Source organism: Equus przewalskii, chromosome 9, assembly GCF_037783145.1.
Source record: "Equus przewalskii isolate Varuska chromosome 9, EquPr2, whole genome shotgun sequence".
NCBI lineage: Eukaryota > Metazoa > Chordata > Mammalia > Perissodactyla > Equidae > Equus > Equus przewalskii.
The window spans coordinates 9,949,699-9,961,637 of NC_091839.1; the positions used below are offsets into that span (position 1 = coordinate 9,949,699).

Consider the following 11,939-nt stretch of genomic DNA (forward strand, 5'->3'; position numbering starts at 1 on the left):
AGAGCCGCTGTCCATCTGAGTGCTCTGATTGGTTATGGTGTGGTAGGGGGCGGGGCAGGGACTATTTAGCCCACTCTGATTGGGTGATTCAGGGGGCGGGTTGGGGAATTCCCCGCAGGGCGGAAACGCCAGACCTCCAGGTAGAGCCCAGCATCAGGCGGGCGGCCGCTGGGGGCCCCTGAGGATTCGGGGGCCATGGCCGGGGTCGCGTGCTTGGGGAAAGCTTCGGACGCCGACGAATGGTGCGACAGCGGCCTGGGCTCTCTGGGTCCGGACGCGGCGGCCCCCGGGGGACCGGGGCTGGGCGCGGAGCTGGGCCCGGGGCTGTCGTGGGCGCCCCTCGTCTTCGGCTACGTCACTGAGGATGGGGACACGTGAGTGAACCTTAGGTTGTCTACCCCGGCCCTAGGATCCGACTTCTGATTCCCTGTTAGTCTCTGATCCCGGCTTCCCAACCTCTCACTCCTAAATCTGATTCCGATGCTTGACTTCCTGACCTCTAACCCCCAAGTCCTAACCTTTAATGAAACCAATTTCCTCTCCAGCTTTGATCGTAATCCAGTCATGTCTGACCTTCCTTGAACTCTGGCTCTCAGAGTTCCACATCCCTATCCATTGATCTCTAAACTCGATTTGACCCTCCTGACCCCAGTCCTGAGACCGTTGTTAAAACTGTAGCTCAGGAAGGCTCCTCTTGACCTCTAACCTCCAAATACGGTCTGTGCTCCTGAGCTCTTGATTTATGACCCTTAGATTTTGATTTCCCAATTCATACTTGACCTTTGACTCTAAGATCCCACCTTCTGAGCTCTAGTTTTCAAATCTTACATTCAAAGAGAAAATATAAACTCCATGACAGCAGACATTCCTGTGTTAAACAAATATTTATCAAACTCGACCATGTTCCAGGCCGTGTTTGAGGTGCTGGTGATATGGCACCTGAAGGAAAAAGACAAAAACCTGGGGAGCGTCCATTCTAGCGAGGGTGTGTGGATGGCCAGAAGGACAGACAGACTGAGAGAAAGACAGGAAAAAGAAAGAGAGAGAGAAGGAAAGAAAGAGAGAGAAAGAAAGAAAGGGAGACAGAGAGAAAGAAAGACAGATGGGCAAGAAACAAAGAAAGAGGAAAGAAAGATGGGGAGAAACTAAGAAAGAAAGAAATGAAAGAAGAAAAAGAAAGAAGTATGGTTTGTCAGAAAGTAGTACGTTCTCTGGAGAAAAATAAAGCAGGAAAATGAGACAAGCAGACTCTCTGGCCAGACGAGCAGTCCAGGGACAAGGAGCAGCGGTGGTAAGGGCCCAGGAGGGGGTTGTCCCTGCGTTTGTGTGTTGTCTTTACTTCTGTATCCCCATAGGAAGACTCAGTAAGTGTTGATCTTCTCAAAGAGCCAGATTTGGTTTCATTACTTTTCTCTCTTTTTTTCTCTTTCTATTTCATTGATCTCTGTTTTGACTTTCATTATTTCTTTCTTCTGCTTCCTTTGGCTTTAATTTGTTCTTCCCTTTCTAGTTTCTTAAGGTGGGAGCTGAGGTCATTGATCTGAGACCTTTCTTCTTCTCTAATAAAGGTATTGTGTGCTGTAAATTTCCCCGAGTGCGGCTTTAGCATAGCTCACAAATTCTGATACGTGTGTTTTTAGTTTCTGTTAATTCAGTATACTCTCTAATTTCTCTTCTGAGTTCTCCTTTGGCCGGTGGATTATTTAGAGGTATGTTATTTAGTTTCCAGATATTCGGGGAACTTTCTAAATATCTCTCTTTTATTGATTTTAAATTTAATTCCATTGTGGATAGGGAAGATACTTTGACTGGAATCCTTTTAAATTTATGGAGACTTGTTTTATGGCTCAGAATGTGGTGTGTGCGCTTGAAAGCAGTGTGTGTTCTGCTTTCGTGGAGTGTAGTGTCTGCTATATGTCAGTTAGAGGTCGTGTTGGTTTGTAACGTTGTTCAAGTCTGTCTCCTTGCTAATGATTTTGTCTCCTTGTTCTTTCACCTATTGAGAGAGGGGTGTTGAAATCTCCAACAGTAATCGTGGATTTGTCTATTTCCCCTTGAAATTCTATCAGGTTTTGCTTCATGTAATTTGATGCTCTGTTATTAGGGTCACATATGTTTAGGATTATTATGTCCTCTTGATTAATTGATCTCTTTATCCTTATGAACTAACCTTCTTTATCCCTGGTAATAGTCCTTGCTTTGAAATCTATTTTTTCTGATATTAAAATACTCCTGCTGTCTTTTGGCTGACTGGTGGTATATCTTTTCCCACCCTTTTATTTTTAACCTATTTTTTTTAATATTTATATTTCAAGAGTGTTTCTTCTAGGCAGCATGGAGTTAAGTTTTACTTTTTAAGTCAATCTGACAATTTCTTCCTTTTAATTGGAGTGTTTAGACCATTTACACTTAATTTAATTATTGATATGGTTATGTTTATCATATTGTTAGTCATTTTCCACTTTTCTCTCCCTTGTTTCCCTTTTCCCATTTTTCTGGCTTCTTTTGGAACGAGCAAATTTTATTCCCCTGTATTTCTTCTGTTGGCTTATCAGTTTTAACTGTCTGTTATCTTAGCGGTGGCTTTGAAAGACGAGGGTTGGCAAACAGTGGCCTCCAGCCAGCCACTTGCTTCTGGATGGCTATGAGCTAAGAATGGTTTTTACGTTTTTAAATGGTTGAAACCAATAAAAAGAAGAATATTTTGTGGCAAATGAAAATTATAGGAAATTCTAATTAGTCTCCATAAGTAAAGTTCTGTTGGAACAGAGCCACACTCGTTCATCGACATATTGCCAATGGCTGCTTTTCCATGACAACAGCAGAGTTGAGTAGTACAAGAGAGACCTTGTGACCCACAAAGCCTAAAATATTTACCTGGGCCCTTACAGAGAAAGTTTGCCGGGGCTGGCCCGGTGGCAGAGTGGTTGAGTTCACGCTCTCTGCTTTGGTGGCTGGGGGCTCACAGATTCGGATCCCAGGCACAGACCTAGCACCGCTTGTCACGCCATGCTGTGGCAGCATCCCACATACAAAATAGAGGAAGATGAGCACAGATGTTAGCTTAGGGCCGATCTTCCACACGAAAAAAAAGAAAAAGTTTGCTGACCCCTGCTTTAGGGCTTATAGTACAGCTTTAACTTATTATGGGCTGCCTTCAAGTGATGTTACACCACTTTGCATAGAGTAAAAGAACCTTAGAATAATGTATTTCCTTTTTTTTTTTAAAGATTTTATTTTTTTCCTTTTTCTCTCCAAAGCCCCCCAGTACATAGTTGTATGTTCTTAGTTGTGGGTCCTTATAGTTGTGGCATGTGGGACACTGCCTCAGCGTGGCTTGATGAGCAGTGTCATGTCTGCGCCCAGGATTTGAACCGACGAAACACTGGGCCACCTGCAGCAGAGCGCGCGAACTTAACCACTCAGCCATGGGGCTGGCCCCAGAATAGTGTATTTCTATTTGTCCCCTCCTGGCCTTTATGCAATGTTGTCATACATTTTACTTGTATGTATGTCATAAGCTCCACTAAATATTTTTATTATTTTTGCTTAAACAGTCAATTATTTCTTAAAAGTTGTCTTCTAAAGAGACTTAGACACTAAGAGAAAAAACATGTATTTACTCCTATAGTTACTATTTCTGGTGTTTTTTATCCTTTTGTATAGATCCGTTTTTCCATCGGAGAGCATCTACCTTTTGCTGGCAGAGTTCCTTTAACATTTCTCGTGGTGTGGGTCTGCTGAGTTCCTTCAGCTTTTGTGTATCTGAAAACACTTTATTTTGTCTTTGTTTTTAGAAGATATTTTTGCTGGGTTAAAGAATTCTAGGTTGGCCGTCTTTGAGTACTTCCAAGATGTCGCCCTACTGTGTTCTCTTGCATTATTTCCCGCGTGAAATCAGTTGTCATCCTTATTTTTATTCCCCTGTACTTAAGGTATCTTTTTCTCTGGCTGCCTTTAAGATCTTTATCTTTCTCACTGATTTTGAACAGATTTTTTATCACGGGCGTTGATGTAGTTTTCTTTGTATTTCTTGTTCCTGGGAGTCATTGAGCTTCTTGGATCTGTGGGTTCATAGTTTTCACCAAATTTGGAAAATTTCCAGACATTGTTTCTTCAGTTATTTTGTCTAACCCTCTCCTCCTTTAGGGACCTCAGTTACAAATATATTAGGCTGGGGCTGGCCCGGTGGCGCAGCGGTTAAGTTTGCATGTTCCACTTCGGTGGCCCGGGATTCGCCAGTTTGGATCCCGGGTGTGGACGTGGCACCACTTGTCAAGCCATGCTGTGGCAGGCGTCCCACATATAAAGTAGAGGAAGATGGGCACGGATGTTAGCTCAGGGCCAGTATTCCTCAGCAAAAAAGAGGAGGATTGGCAGCAGATGTTAGCTCATGGCTAATCTTCCTCAAAAAACAAACAAACAAAAACCCCACAAATATATTAGGCGGCTTGAAGTTGTCCCACAGCTCACTGATGTTCTCTTCATTTTGAAATATTCTCCTTGTGTTTCTTTCTGGGTAGTTTCTATCATGAAGTCTTCAAGTTCATTAATCCTTTCTTCTGCAGTGTACAACCTGTTGTTAACCCCATCCCGTATATTTTTCATTTCAGGCACTACAGTTTTTATCTCTGGGAGTTCAATTTGAGTCCTTTTCTTTTATCATCCATGTCTCTACTTAACTTTTTGAATGTATGGGATACAGTGATAATGAATTGTTTTACTGTTTGTTCGCTAATTCTAACATCTGGCTCGTTTCTGGGTCAATTTCAACGGATTGATTATTCTCATTATGGAGCATGTTTTCCTGCTTCTTTGCATGCTGATAATCTCCGATTAGCTGCCAGGCATTGTGGATTTTACCTTCTTAGGCTGGATATCTTGTATTCCTATAAATAGTCTTACCTGTTATTCTGGGATGCAGTTACAATACTTGCAAGTAGCTTGATTCTTTTGGGTTTTGCGTTTATGATTTGTTAGGTGGGTCCTGAGCAGTGGTCCATCTAAGACTCATTATTCCCCACTACTGAGGCAAAACCTTCCTGAATATTCTACCCAATGTCCTGTGAATTATGGGTCTTTCCTAGACTGGCTGGTGGGAACAGGGTATTCCTGGCCCCGTGTGAGCAATGGGCATGGTTCTCTAACCCTTTTGGGTGGTTTTTCCCCCAGAGTGGGGTATTTCCTTATACCCGCGCACCAATCAGTGTTGTCCTCAGTACTCAAGAGTCCCCTCTGCAGATCTCTGGGGTCTCTCCCTGTGGGGTGCTCTCCTCTCGGGGTCTCTGCTCTATGACTCTAGTCGCCTTGCTCTCCCCAGACTCAGCTCCACCTCCTCACCTCGGGCAGTCTGCTGGGCCCTGGCGGGGTTCCCCCTCACTGCTCTGTGGCTTGGAAACTGTCACCACAGTGAGCCGTGCCAGTCCGTCAGAGGACTCATCTCACTTGTTTCCTCTCTCTCAGGGATCATTTTCATTCATCGAGTGATGTCCAGTATCTTGAAAACTGTTGTTTCATAAACTGTATCTTGTCTGATTTTTTTGAGGGAAATCTAGTCCGGTGACTTCATCTTGGGAGGAAGTAGAAGTCCCACTTAATAAATATTGATTAAACAAATTTGCTGGGTTGACTCAGACCTGCCCCTCCCAGATTCCTGACAACTGCTTCCAGAACTGTGGTCACAGTGCCTAGCACACAGTCGGTGCTCCATGTTTGTTGAGTGAAGAAACACGAGAGTACTTGACCTCTTGCCTCTGACCCCAGTCTTTGTCCTCAGGGCGCTGCACTTGGCTGTCATTCATCAGCATGAACCCTTCCTGGATTTCCTCCTGGGTTTTGCGGCTGGCACTGAGTACCTGGACCTGCAGAATGACCTGGGCCAGGTGAGCCACCGGGGGACAGTGTCGGTCTTGGGGGCCAGGATTCTCAGTGTGGCCCCTAACCCCTTCCCTCTGCTCCTGCAGACAGCCTTGCACCTGGCAGCCATCCTGGAGGAGGCATCCACGGTGGAGAAGTTGTATGCAGCAGGCGCCGGCTTGCGCGTGGCAGAGCGTGGGGGCCACACGGCGCTGCACTTGGCTTGCCGTGTGGGGGCACACGCCTGCGCTCGTGTGCTGCTCCAGCCTCGCCCCCGGCGCCCCCGGGGAGCCCCCAGCACCTACCTCGCTCAGGACCCCGACCACACCCCCAACACTGACCATACTCCTGTTGCCTTGTACCCCGACCCCGACTTGGAGAAGGAAGAGGATGAGAGCGAGGAGGACTGGAAGCTGCAACTTGAGGCTGAAAACTATGAGGGTGAGGTCTCCAGTCCCCGGGCAGGGGCCAGGCTCCCAGGCAGGACAAGAGCACCGGCTCTTAGCTCAGCTCTCCTGGCTCAAGACCCAGCCCCTTGGGAAGGAATCCTGAGGCGTCAGGGACCCACGCATCACGAACAAGGACTCCCACCCTGGCCCTGGATTAATAGGAATGGACATGTGGGACCCAGGACTCCCAACTGGGGGTCCCAGACCAGCTGGACCCAGACCTGTCACCCGTGAGCCTAGAGCTACGATCTGATTGTTAGGCCGGGGCTCCCCAGCTGGAAGGCACAACTCACCCTGCAGGCCCCTCGGCCCCCCACAGGTCCTTGCCCACCCAGGACGAGGGAACTCAAGGCCCAGGCCTTCTGTGAAACTTTGGCAGCCCGTGTTCCCAGAAATTGACACTGGCTTCAGGGACAGCCATCGTCAGCCAGGTCTCATAGGAAAAACGACCCCGTCTACCCAGGGCCCTGGCATCTGAGTCTGAGCTCCCCCATCTCTAAGCCCAGCTACCTGGGACCAGGCCCTTCCACGAGGAGACTGAGATCACCCAGGACCCAGTGTTCAGGGCCCATCCCACCCCTCAAGGTCACAGGCCCTTCAACTACTCAGTTGGGGGCAAGTCCTTCGTGAAGTAAGACCAGAGACTCAGGTCTCTTGGCCCCGAGATCCTGGCCTCCCGTCCAGAGACCCCAGGCTCCTCACCCATAGTCCCAATCGCCCCCCACCCCAGGCAGTGGCAGTTCCAGCACTTTCCAGACCACCCGAGACTTAGGCATTTGGGATGCAGGTGCCTCTTTGCCATACCCAGGAGCTCAGGAGCCAGACCCCAAACCCTCAGGCCACAAAGCCCTCCCCCAGGATCATGGCATTGCCTCCATCATCTGACACCAGTCACTTTGTCCCCAGGCCACACCCCACTCCATGTGGCCGTCATCCACAAAGATGCAGAGATGGTCCAGCTGCTCCGGGAGGCTGGAGCTGACCTCAACAAACCGGTGAGCCGCCCCGGGGAGAAGGTGCGGCTGGGTTGGGGCTGTCCTCCGGTGGGGGTGGGGAGCGGGCCTCCTCTGACCTCTCTGCTGCCCCTCCCAGGAGCCCACGTGCGGCCGGAGCCCCCTGCACTTGGCTGTTGAGGCCCAGGCAGCCGACGTGCTGGAGCTTCTCCTGAGGGCGGGCGCCGACCCCACAGCCCGCATGTACGGTGGCCGCACCCCGCTGGGCAGCGCCACGCTCCGGCCCAACCCCAACCTCGCCCGCCTCCTCCGTGCACACGGAGCCCCTGAGCCCGAGGACGAGGACGAGAAGCCCGGCCCCTGCAGCAGCAGCAGTAGCGACAGCGACAGCGGGGACGAGGGCGTGAGTCAGGAGGAGAGACGGGTGGCCCAGCTGGGGGGTGAGGGTAAATGGGCAGGTCGGAAGGGGGAGAACAGGCGTCTGGCAGCGCACGGAGACCGACCTTGGGCTGCTGCGATTAGAGAACTCAGGCAGCGGTGCCAGTGACATCGGGCAGCCATGATTGAGACAGGAGTGGGGAAAGCCAGCGGTGAGGGGATTTCGTTGGGGAACTCAGGCAGCAGAGGCACTGCCTTGGGCAGGGGACAAGGGTGCCTGTTGGCGGTTGAGGAATTTGGGTGAAGGCGGAGGGAGTGGGCGGAGGAGGGAGACCTCGGGGCTGTGGCTGCTGAGAACCCGCGTCAGCAGGCCTGGAGCCCCGGCAGCAGCCAGGGGACGACACAGGCCAGGGAGAGGCGACCTTGGAAGTGGTGGGGGGAGAGCTAGGAGCAGGGGCGTTGGACCAGCGGGGCCCTCGGGCTTCAAGGGCAGAGCCACCGCTCAGGGTGGGTGGAGGAACTGGGCAGCGGCAGGTGGCGGCCGCCTAGCCCTCTGCCTGTCCCCTCTGCCCCCAGGATGAATACGACGACATCGTGGTCCACAGAGGCCGGAGCCAGAACCCGCTACCTCCCGCCCCAGCCTCCAAACCTCTCCCTGACGACCCTGTCTGACCGCCTTGTGAATAGAATCTCCAGTTTAATAAAATCCCAGTTCTGCCAGCCAGAGTGCGGACGGCCGGGCGCCTTCCCGGGCCTCTGGTTCATTCCCGGGCCTCTGGTTCATTCCCGGGCCCTGGCCCTCGGAAAGCAAGTCCCTCACAGTCCGCCTGGGTGGTTTTCTCTGCGCTTTATTCACTGGGAAGGGTTGGTGGGCAAGATGGGGGTCGGGTGTTTCCTGAGCCGGGCCGAGCCCAGTGCTCTCCCCAGCTCCCGCCTAGCCCCGCAGGCCTGCTTCCAAGGCACACTCCTCATCCCACTCCTGTGGGTGGGGGAGCGGGGTGGGGGCCCTGGGGGTCAAGAATCCTAAGCCATTGGGTGTGTTGGGAAGGAGGACGTGAGGTCGGGGGTCAGCCCGCCCTCTGGAGCTCCTCCCCCAACATCGCCGCCGCCTCCTTCAGCTCTTCTCTGACATGCTCCAGCCGCTCCATCTCACGCTCCTGCTGGGATCAGAAACGGGGTGGTCAGCGCCCACCGTTAAGGGTAGGCCTCCTCAGTGGTCACCCGTGACCATGTCTGTCCACACAATGGTAGCCAGCAGTGGTCGTCCTGGATGGCAGTGGTGGCCCTAGCAGTCACCACGACCCTGGAAGAGTTATGTTGGCCAACACGTGAGGCCTGTGTTGACTCCGGAGCCAAAAGCAGCAGACGTGGGCCTAGCCGGGGTGCCCACCCGGAGGCCATGGCCCATTAGCGATGGGACGGCCCCTGTGGCTACTGCCACCAATCGTGGTGACATCTTACATTCCATGACCCAGCGATGGTTCTATAGTTCCGTGAACCAGGCATGGCGGCTGCTTTCCATGCGGCCAACTGGCTTGTTTTGGACTAGCAGTGGTGGCTAACTTGGACGCGTCTGTGCCATAACGGCAGCCATCGTGGTTACTGGAATCCAGTACGGAAGCCGTCTTGGTCAAGTAGAGGCCCTGCTTGGATGTTGCTACCTAGTCCTGGCATCATCCTGGTCACCGTGACCCACTCGTGGTGGATCTCGCTGTTTACGGCCCAACCCTGGTAGCCGTTGGGTAGCAATCCCACTGACATTTGGTCCACCCCGCGCCCCCACTGCCTCCTCCGCTCACCTCCTTCTCCAAAGCCTCTTCCTTCTCCTCCTGCTTGGCCTCAGCTTCCGGCTGGCGGAGGTGGTAGTGGTGCGGCGAGTCCTCGGGCCTCTCTCCTCCCCGCCCCCGGGCCCCCTGCCGCAGGCCGCGGCCCCCACCCAGCACCTGCACACCCTTCTCTTCCGCCTCGAACTGGGCCGTCTCCTCGTCACTGGCCTGCTCTGCCACCCGCTGCCGGGGCCCCCCTCCACCCTCTAAATGCCGCTTCCACGGGCCCTCGGAGGTGTCCAAGGGCCCCCTCTTCTTTTCCTTTTCCTCCTCCTCCTCTTCCTCCTCCTCTTCCTCCTCCTCGCGGTCCTCCTCGTGGCGGAGCTGGCTGTGGAGCTGCTTGCGGATGACCTGTTCCCGCACCTCGGACTTGTGGGTCCTCTCTGCTGCCTCCTCTTCCTCGTCCCTCGCCTCGTGGCTGGACCTCGTCTTCCCAGCCTCCTGCTTCTTCAAGGCCCCAACCAGGAGGCCTTTCTCCCCGGTGGACACACAGCCGTGGGGCTCTGTCTCACACATTTCTAGTGGAAAGAGAGGATGCTCTCGGTGCAGCAGACCTGGAAACGGAGCTAGAGGGGTTCTGGGGGGCTGCCTGAGGCCCCACAGGGGGACTGCCAGCACTGGGAGAGGACATTCTCTGCCCCGCTCCCGTTCCTCTGCAGGGAGCCCAAGGGTGGGGCTGGGGCCCCAGCTCCATCAGGCTGGACCCACTGGGCAGTGCTGTGCCAGCCCAGGCAGGAGGGCTCTGGAGTGAGAAGAGGACCCCTTCCTCCAGGTGGCCCTGGGCAGACCCCTGGGCGCGGCAGGGGCTCCTTACCCTTGTGGAGGAGAGCGGTGCAGGGGCCTTTCTGGGCCTGGCCCAGCGTCAGCATTTCTGTGACCACCTCTGCCAGACAGCGGGTCAGCTGGGATGAAGGGTCAGAGGGGAGGTTGAGGGCAGGGCAGATGGGGGAAATGAGAACAGTTGCAGGGTTAGAGGGGAGACGAGGATCACGGAGGAGGCTGGCAGGGAGGGCAAGGGGGCCACACTCCTCACCTCCTCCTTGGAGGGTCTTGGTGCCAAGGGAGCAGCGGTGGCTGTGAGGAAGGAGATGGGGGCTGGGCTTGGACCCTCGGCGCTGTCCTCGGTGCTGATTCCAGCTCCAAGGGCCGCCTGGTACCCACGGGCCCCCCGCCCCAGCCCACCTGCCAGGTGCACCAGCCCACCTGGGAGCTCGGCCCATTAAGTGTAGTCCGACTCCACTGGGTTGCACCATCCCTGCCCCGGTCACCCCACTCCCAGGCTGGCCGCCCCAGTCTCCCCGGTGTCTGGCACTCACCGGCCCCCAGCAGCAGCACCAGCAGCGGGGGCAGGGGCAGTGGCAGCAGCCTCCGCAGGGGGGCGGGCCCACAGCGCTGCATGGTGGGGCGTCGACCAGGCTGCTCAGCGCGGTGCAGCTGGCTGGGCGGCAGCTCCTTATAACCCGCCTGCGGCCCCCCAGGGGAGGAGGGGATGTCACCACGGCTCCCTCCCCGCCCTTGGCAGGGTGACAGCTGCGGGACGGCGGCCTGCCCGAGACCCTCAATTATTCATGGGGGCCCACGCCCTGCACCCGCTCCCCTCTGGCTTCCAGCCCCTGGTGCCAGCATGGAGGGCTGGGGCTTCCCTCCTGGAGAAACAGGGTCTGATGTGCTTAGAGCCACACTGGCAGGCCGACCTGCGTTCGAATCCAGGGGCAGCCGCTTACAGATCAACCTCAGGCAACTCCTTCCCTTCCTTGGCCCCAGTCTCATTGGGAAAATGGGTCATTAAACCTCCTTCCTCAGGGGTTGTGCTTGGGCTCCACCACCACCAGCTGTGCAGCCCTGGGACAACTGCTTAACCTCTCTGAGACCTGTCTCCTCATTAGTGAAGGAGGGCTGGTGACCGGCTGCACAGCAAGGCGGGGAGAGTTAGATGCGTGTGGATGAGTAACTTAGGCAGGGGACTGCACAGGTCCGAGCACCTTTATCCCAGTGACTTTATTAAGCACCTTCTGTATGCCCAGCCTCTTCCAGACCCTGGGGCTGCGGCAGTGAATGACGGGCAAACACCCCTGCCCGCGTGGAGCGGACACTGGAGAAGGGAGGCAAACAGCACTCAAATACACATCATGAAGGAAGGAGGACATGACAGAGGTGGCAGGCCAGCGGGTGAGAGCGGAGAGCTGCGGGGTTACGTTGGCCAGGTGATCAGGGAAGTCCTCTCTGAGGAGGTGACGCTGGGCTAGGGCCTGAGTGATAGAATGGAGGCCATCACACAAGATCCACGGAAGATAGGCCGGGAGGGGACTAGCAGGGTAAGGCCTTAGGTGGGGACGAGTGGGCAGAGTGACACCCGCAGGGCAGAGAATGGGACAGACAACAGTGGGTTGAAGAGGACGGTGAGGGGCAGGTCATGCGGGGCTTTGTGAACCATGGTGACAACTCTGTCCTTTCCCCACAGGAGGGCTCTGAGCAGG

The 11,939-nt window shown here is 54.3% G+C and overlaps 2 protein-coding genes across 2 annotated transcripts; one reads left to right on the plus strand and one right to left on the minus strand.

Moving 5' to 3' along the window:
- The first annotated feature begins 91 nt into the window (after nucleotides 1-91).
- NFKBIB (NFKB inhibitor beta) lies at nucleotides 92-8,360 on the plus strand. Its single transcript, XM_070632737.1, has 6 exons — nucleotides 92-374; nucleotides 5,777-5,882; nucleotides 5,964-6,297; nucleotides 7,212-7,300; nucleotides 7,398-7,661; nucleotides 8,213-8,360. The coding sequence occupies exons 1-6, from the start codon at nucleotides 196-198 to the stop codon at nucleotides 8,306-8,308; spliced, it is 1,068 nt and encodes a 355-aa protein (XP_070488838.1). The 5' UTR covers nucleotides 92-195; the 3' UTR covers nucleotides 8,309-8,360.
- A 106-nt stretch (nucleotides 8,361-8,466) lies between these two features.
- CCER2 (coiled-coil glutamate rich protein 2) lies at nucleotides 8,467-10,985 on the minus strand. The gene is made up of 5 exons (XM_070632738.1): nucleotides 10,779-10,985; nucleotides 10,496-10,536; nucleotides 10,277-10,364; nucleotides 9,436-9,980; nucleotides 8,467-8,793 (listed from the first exon to the last, which is right to left on the minus strand). The coding sequence occupies exons 1-5, from the start codon at nucleotides 10,858-10,860 to the stop codon at nucleotides 8,704-8,706; spliced, it is 846 nt and encodes a 281-aa protein (XP_070488839.1). The 5' UTR covers nucleotides 10,861-10,985; the 3' UTR covers nucleotides 8,467-8,703.
- Between the last annotated feature and the right edge of the window lie 954 nt (nucleotides 10,986-11,939).

Coding starts and splice junctions, on each gene's coding strand:
- NFKBIB (XM_070632737.1), top strand. CDS start 196: ATGGCCGGGGTCGCGTGCTTGGGGAAAGCTTCGGACGCCGACGAATGG. Junction 6,298..7,211: donor TGAGGCTGAAAACTATGAGG/GTGAGGTCTCCA, acceptor CTTTGTCCCCAG/GCCACACCCCACTCCATGTG. Junction 7,662..8,212: donor GCGACAGCGGGGACGAGGGC/GTGAGTCAGGAG, acceptor CTCTGCCCCCAG/GATGAATACGACGACATCGT.
- CCER2 (XM_070632738.1), bottom strand. CDS start 10,860: ATGCAGCGCTGTGGGCCCGCCCCCCTGCGGAGGCTGCTGCCACTGCCC. Junction 10,537..10,778: donor GGTGCTGCTGCTGGGGGCCG/GTGAGTGCCAGA, acceptor CCTTCCTCACAG/CCACCGCTGCTCCCTTGGCA. Junction 10,365..10,495: donor CAAGACCCTCCAAGGAGGAG/GTGAGGAGTGTG, acceptor CCTTCATCCCAG/CTGACCCGCTGTCTGGCAGA.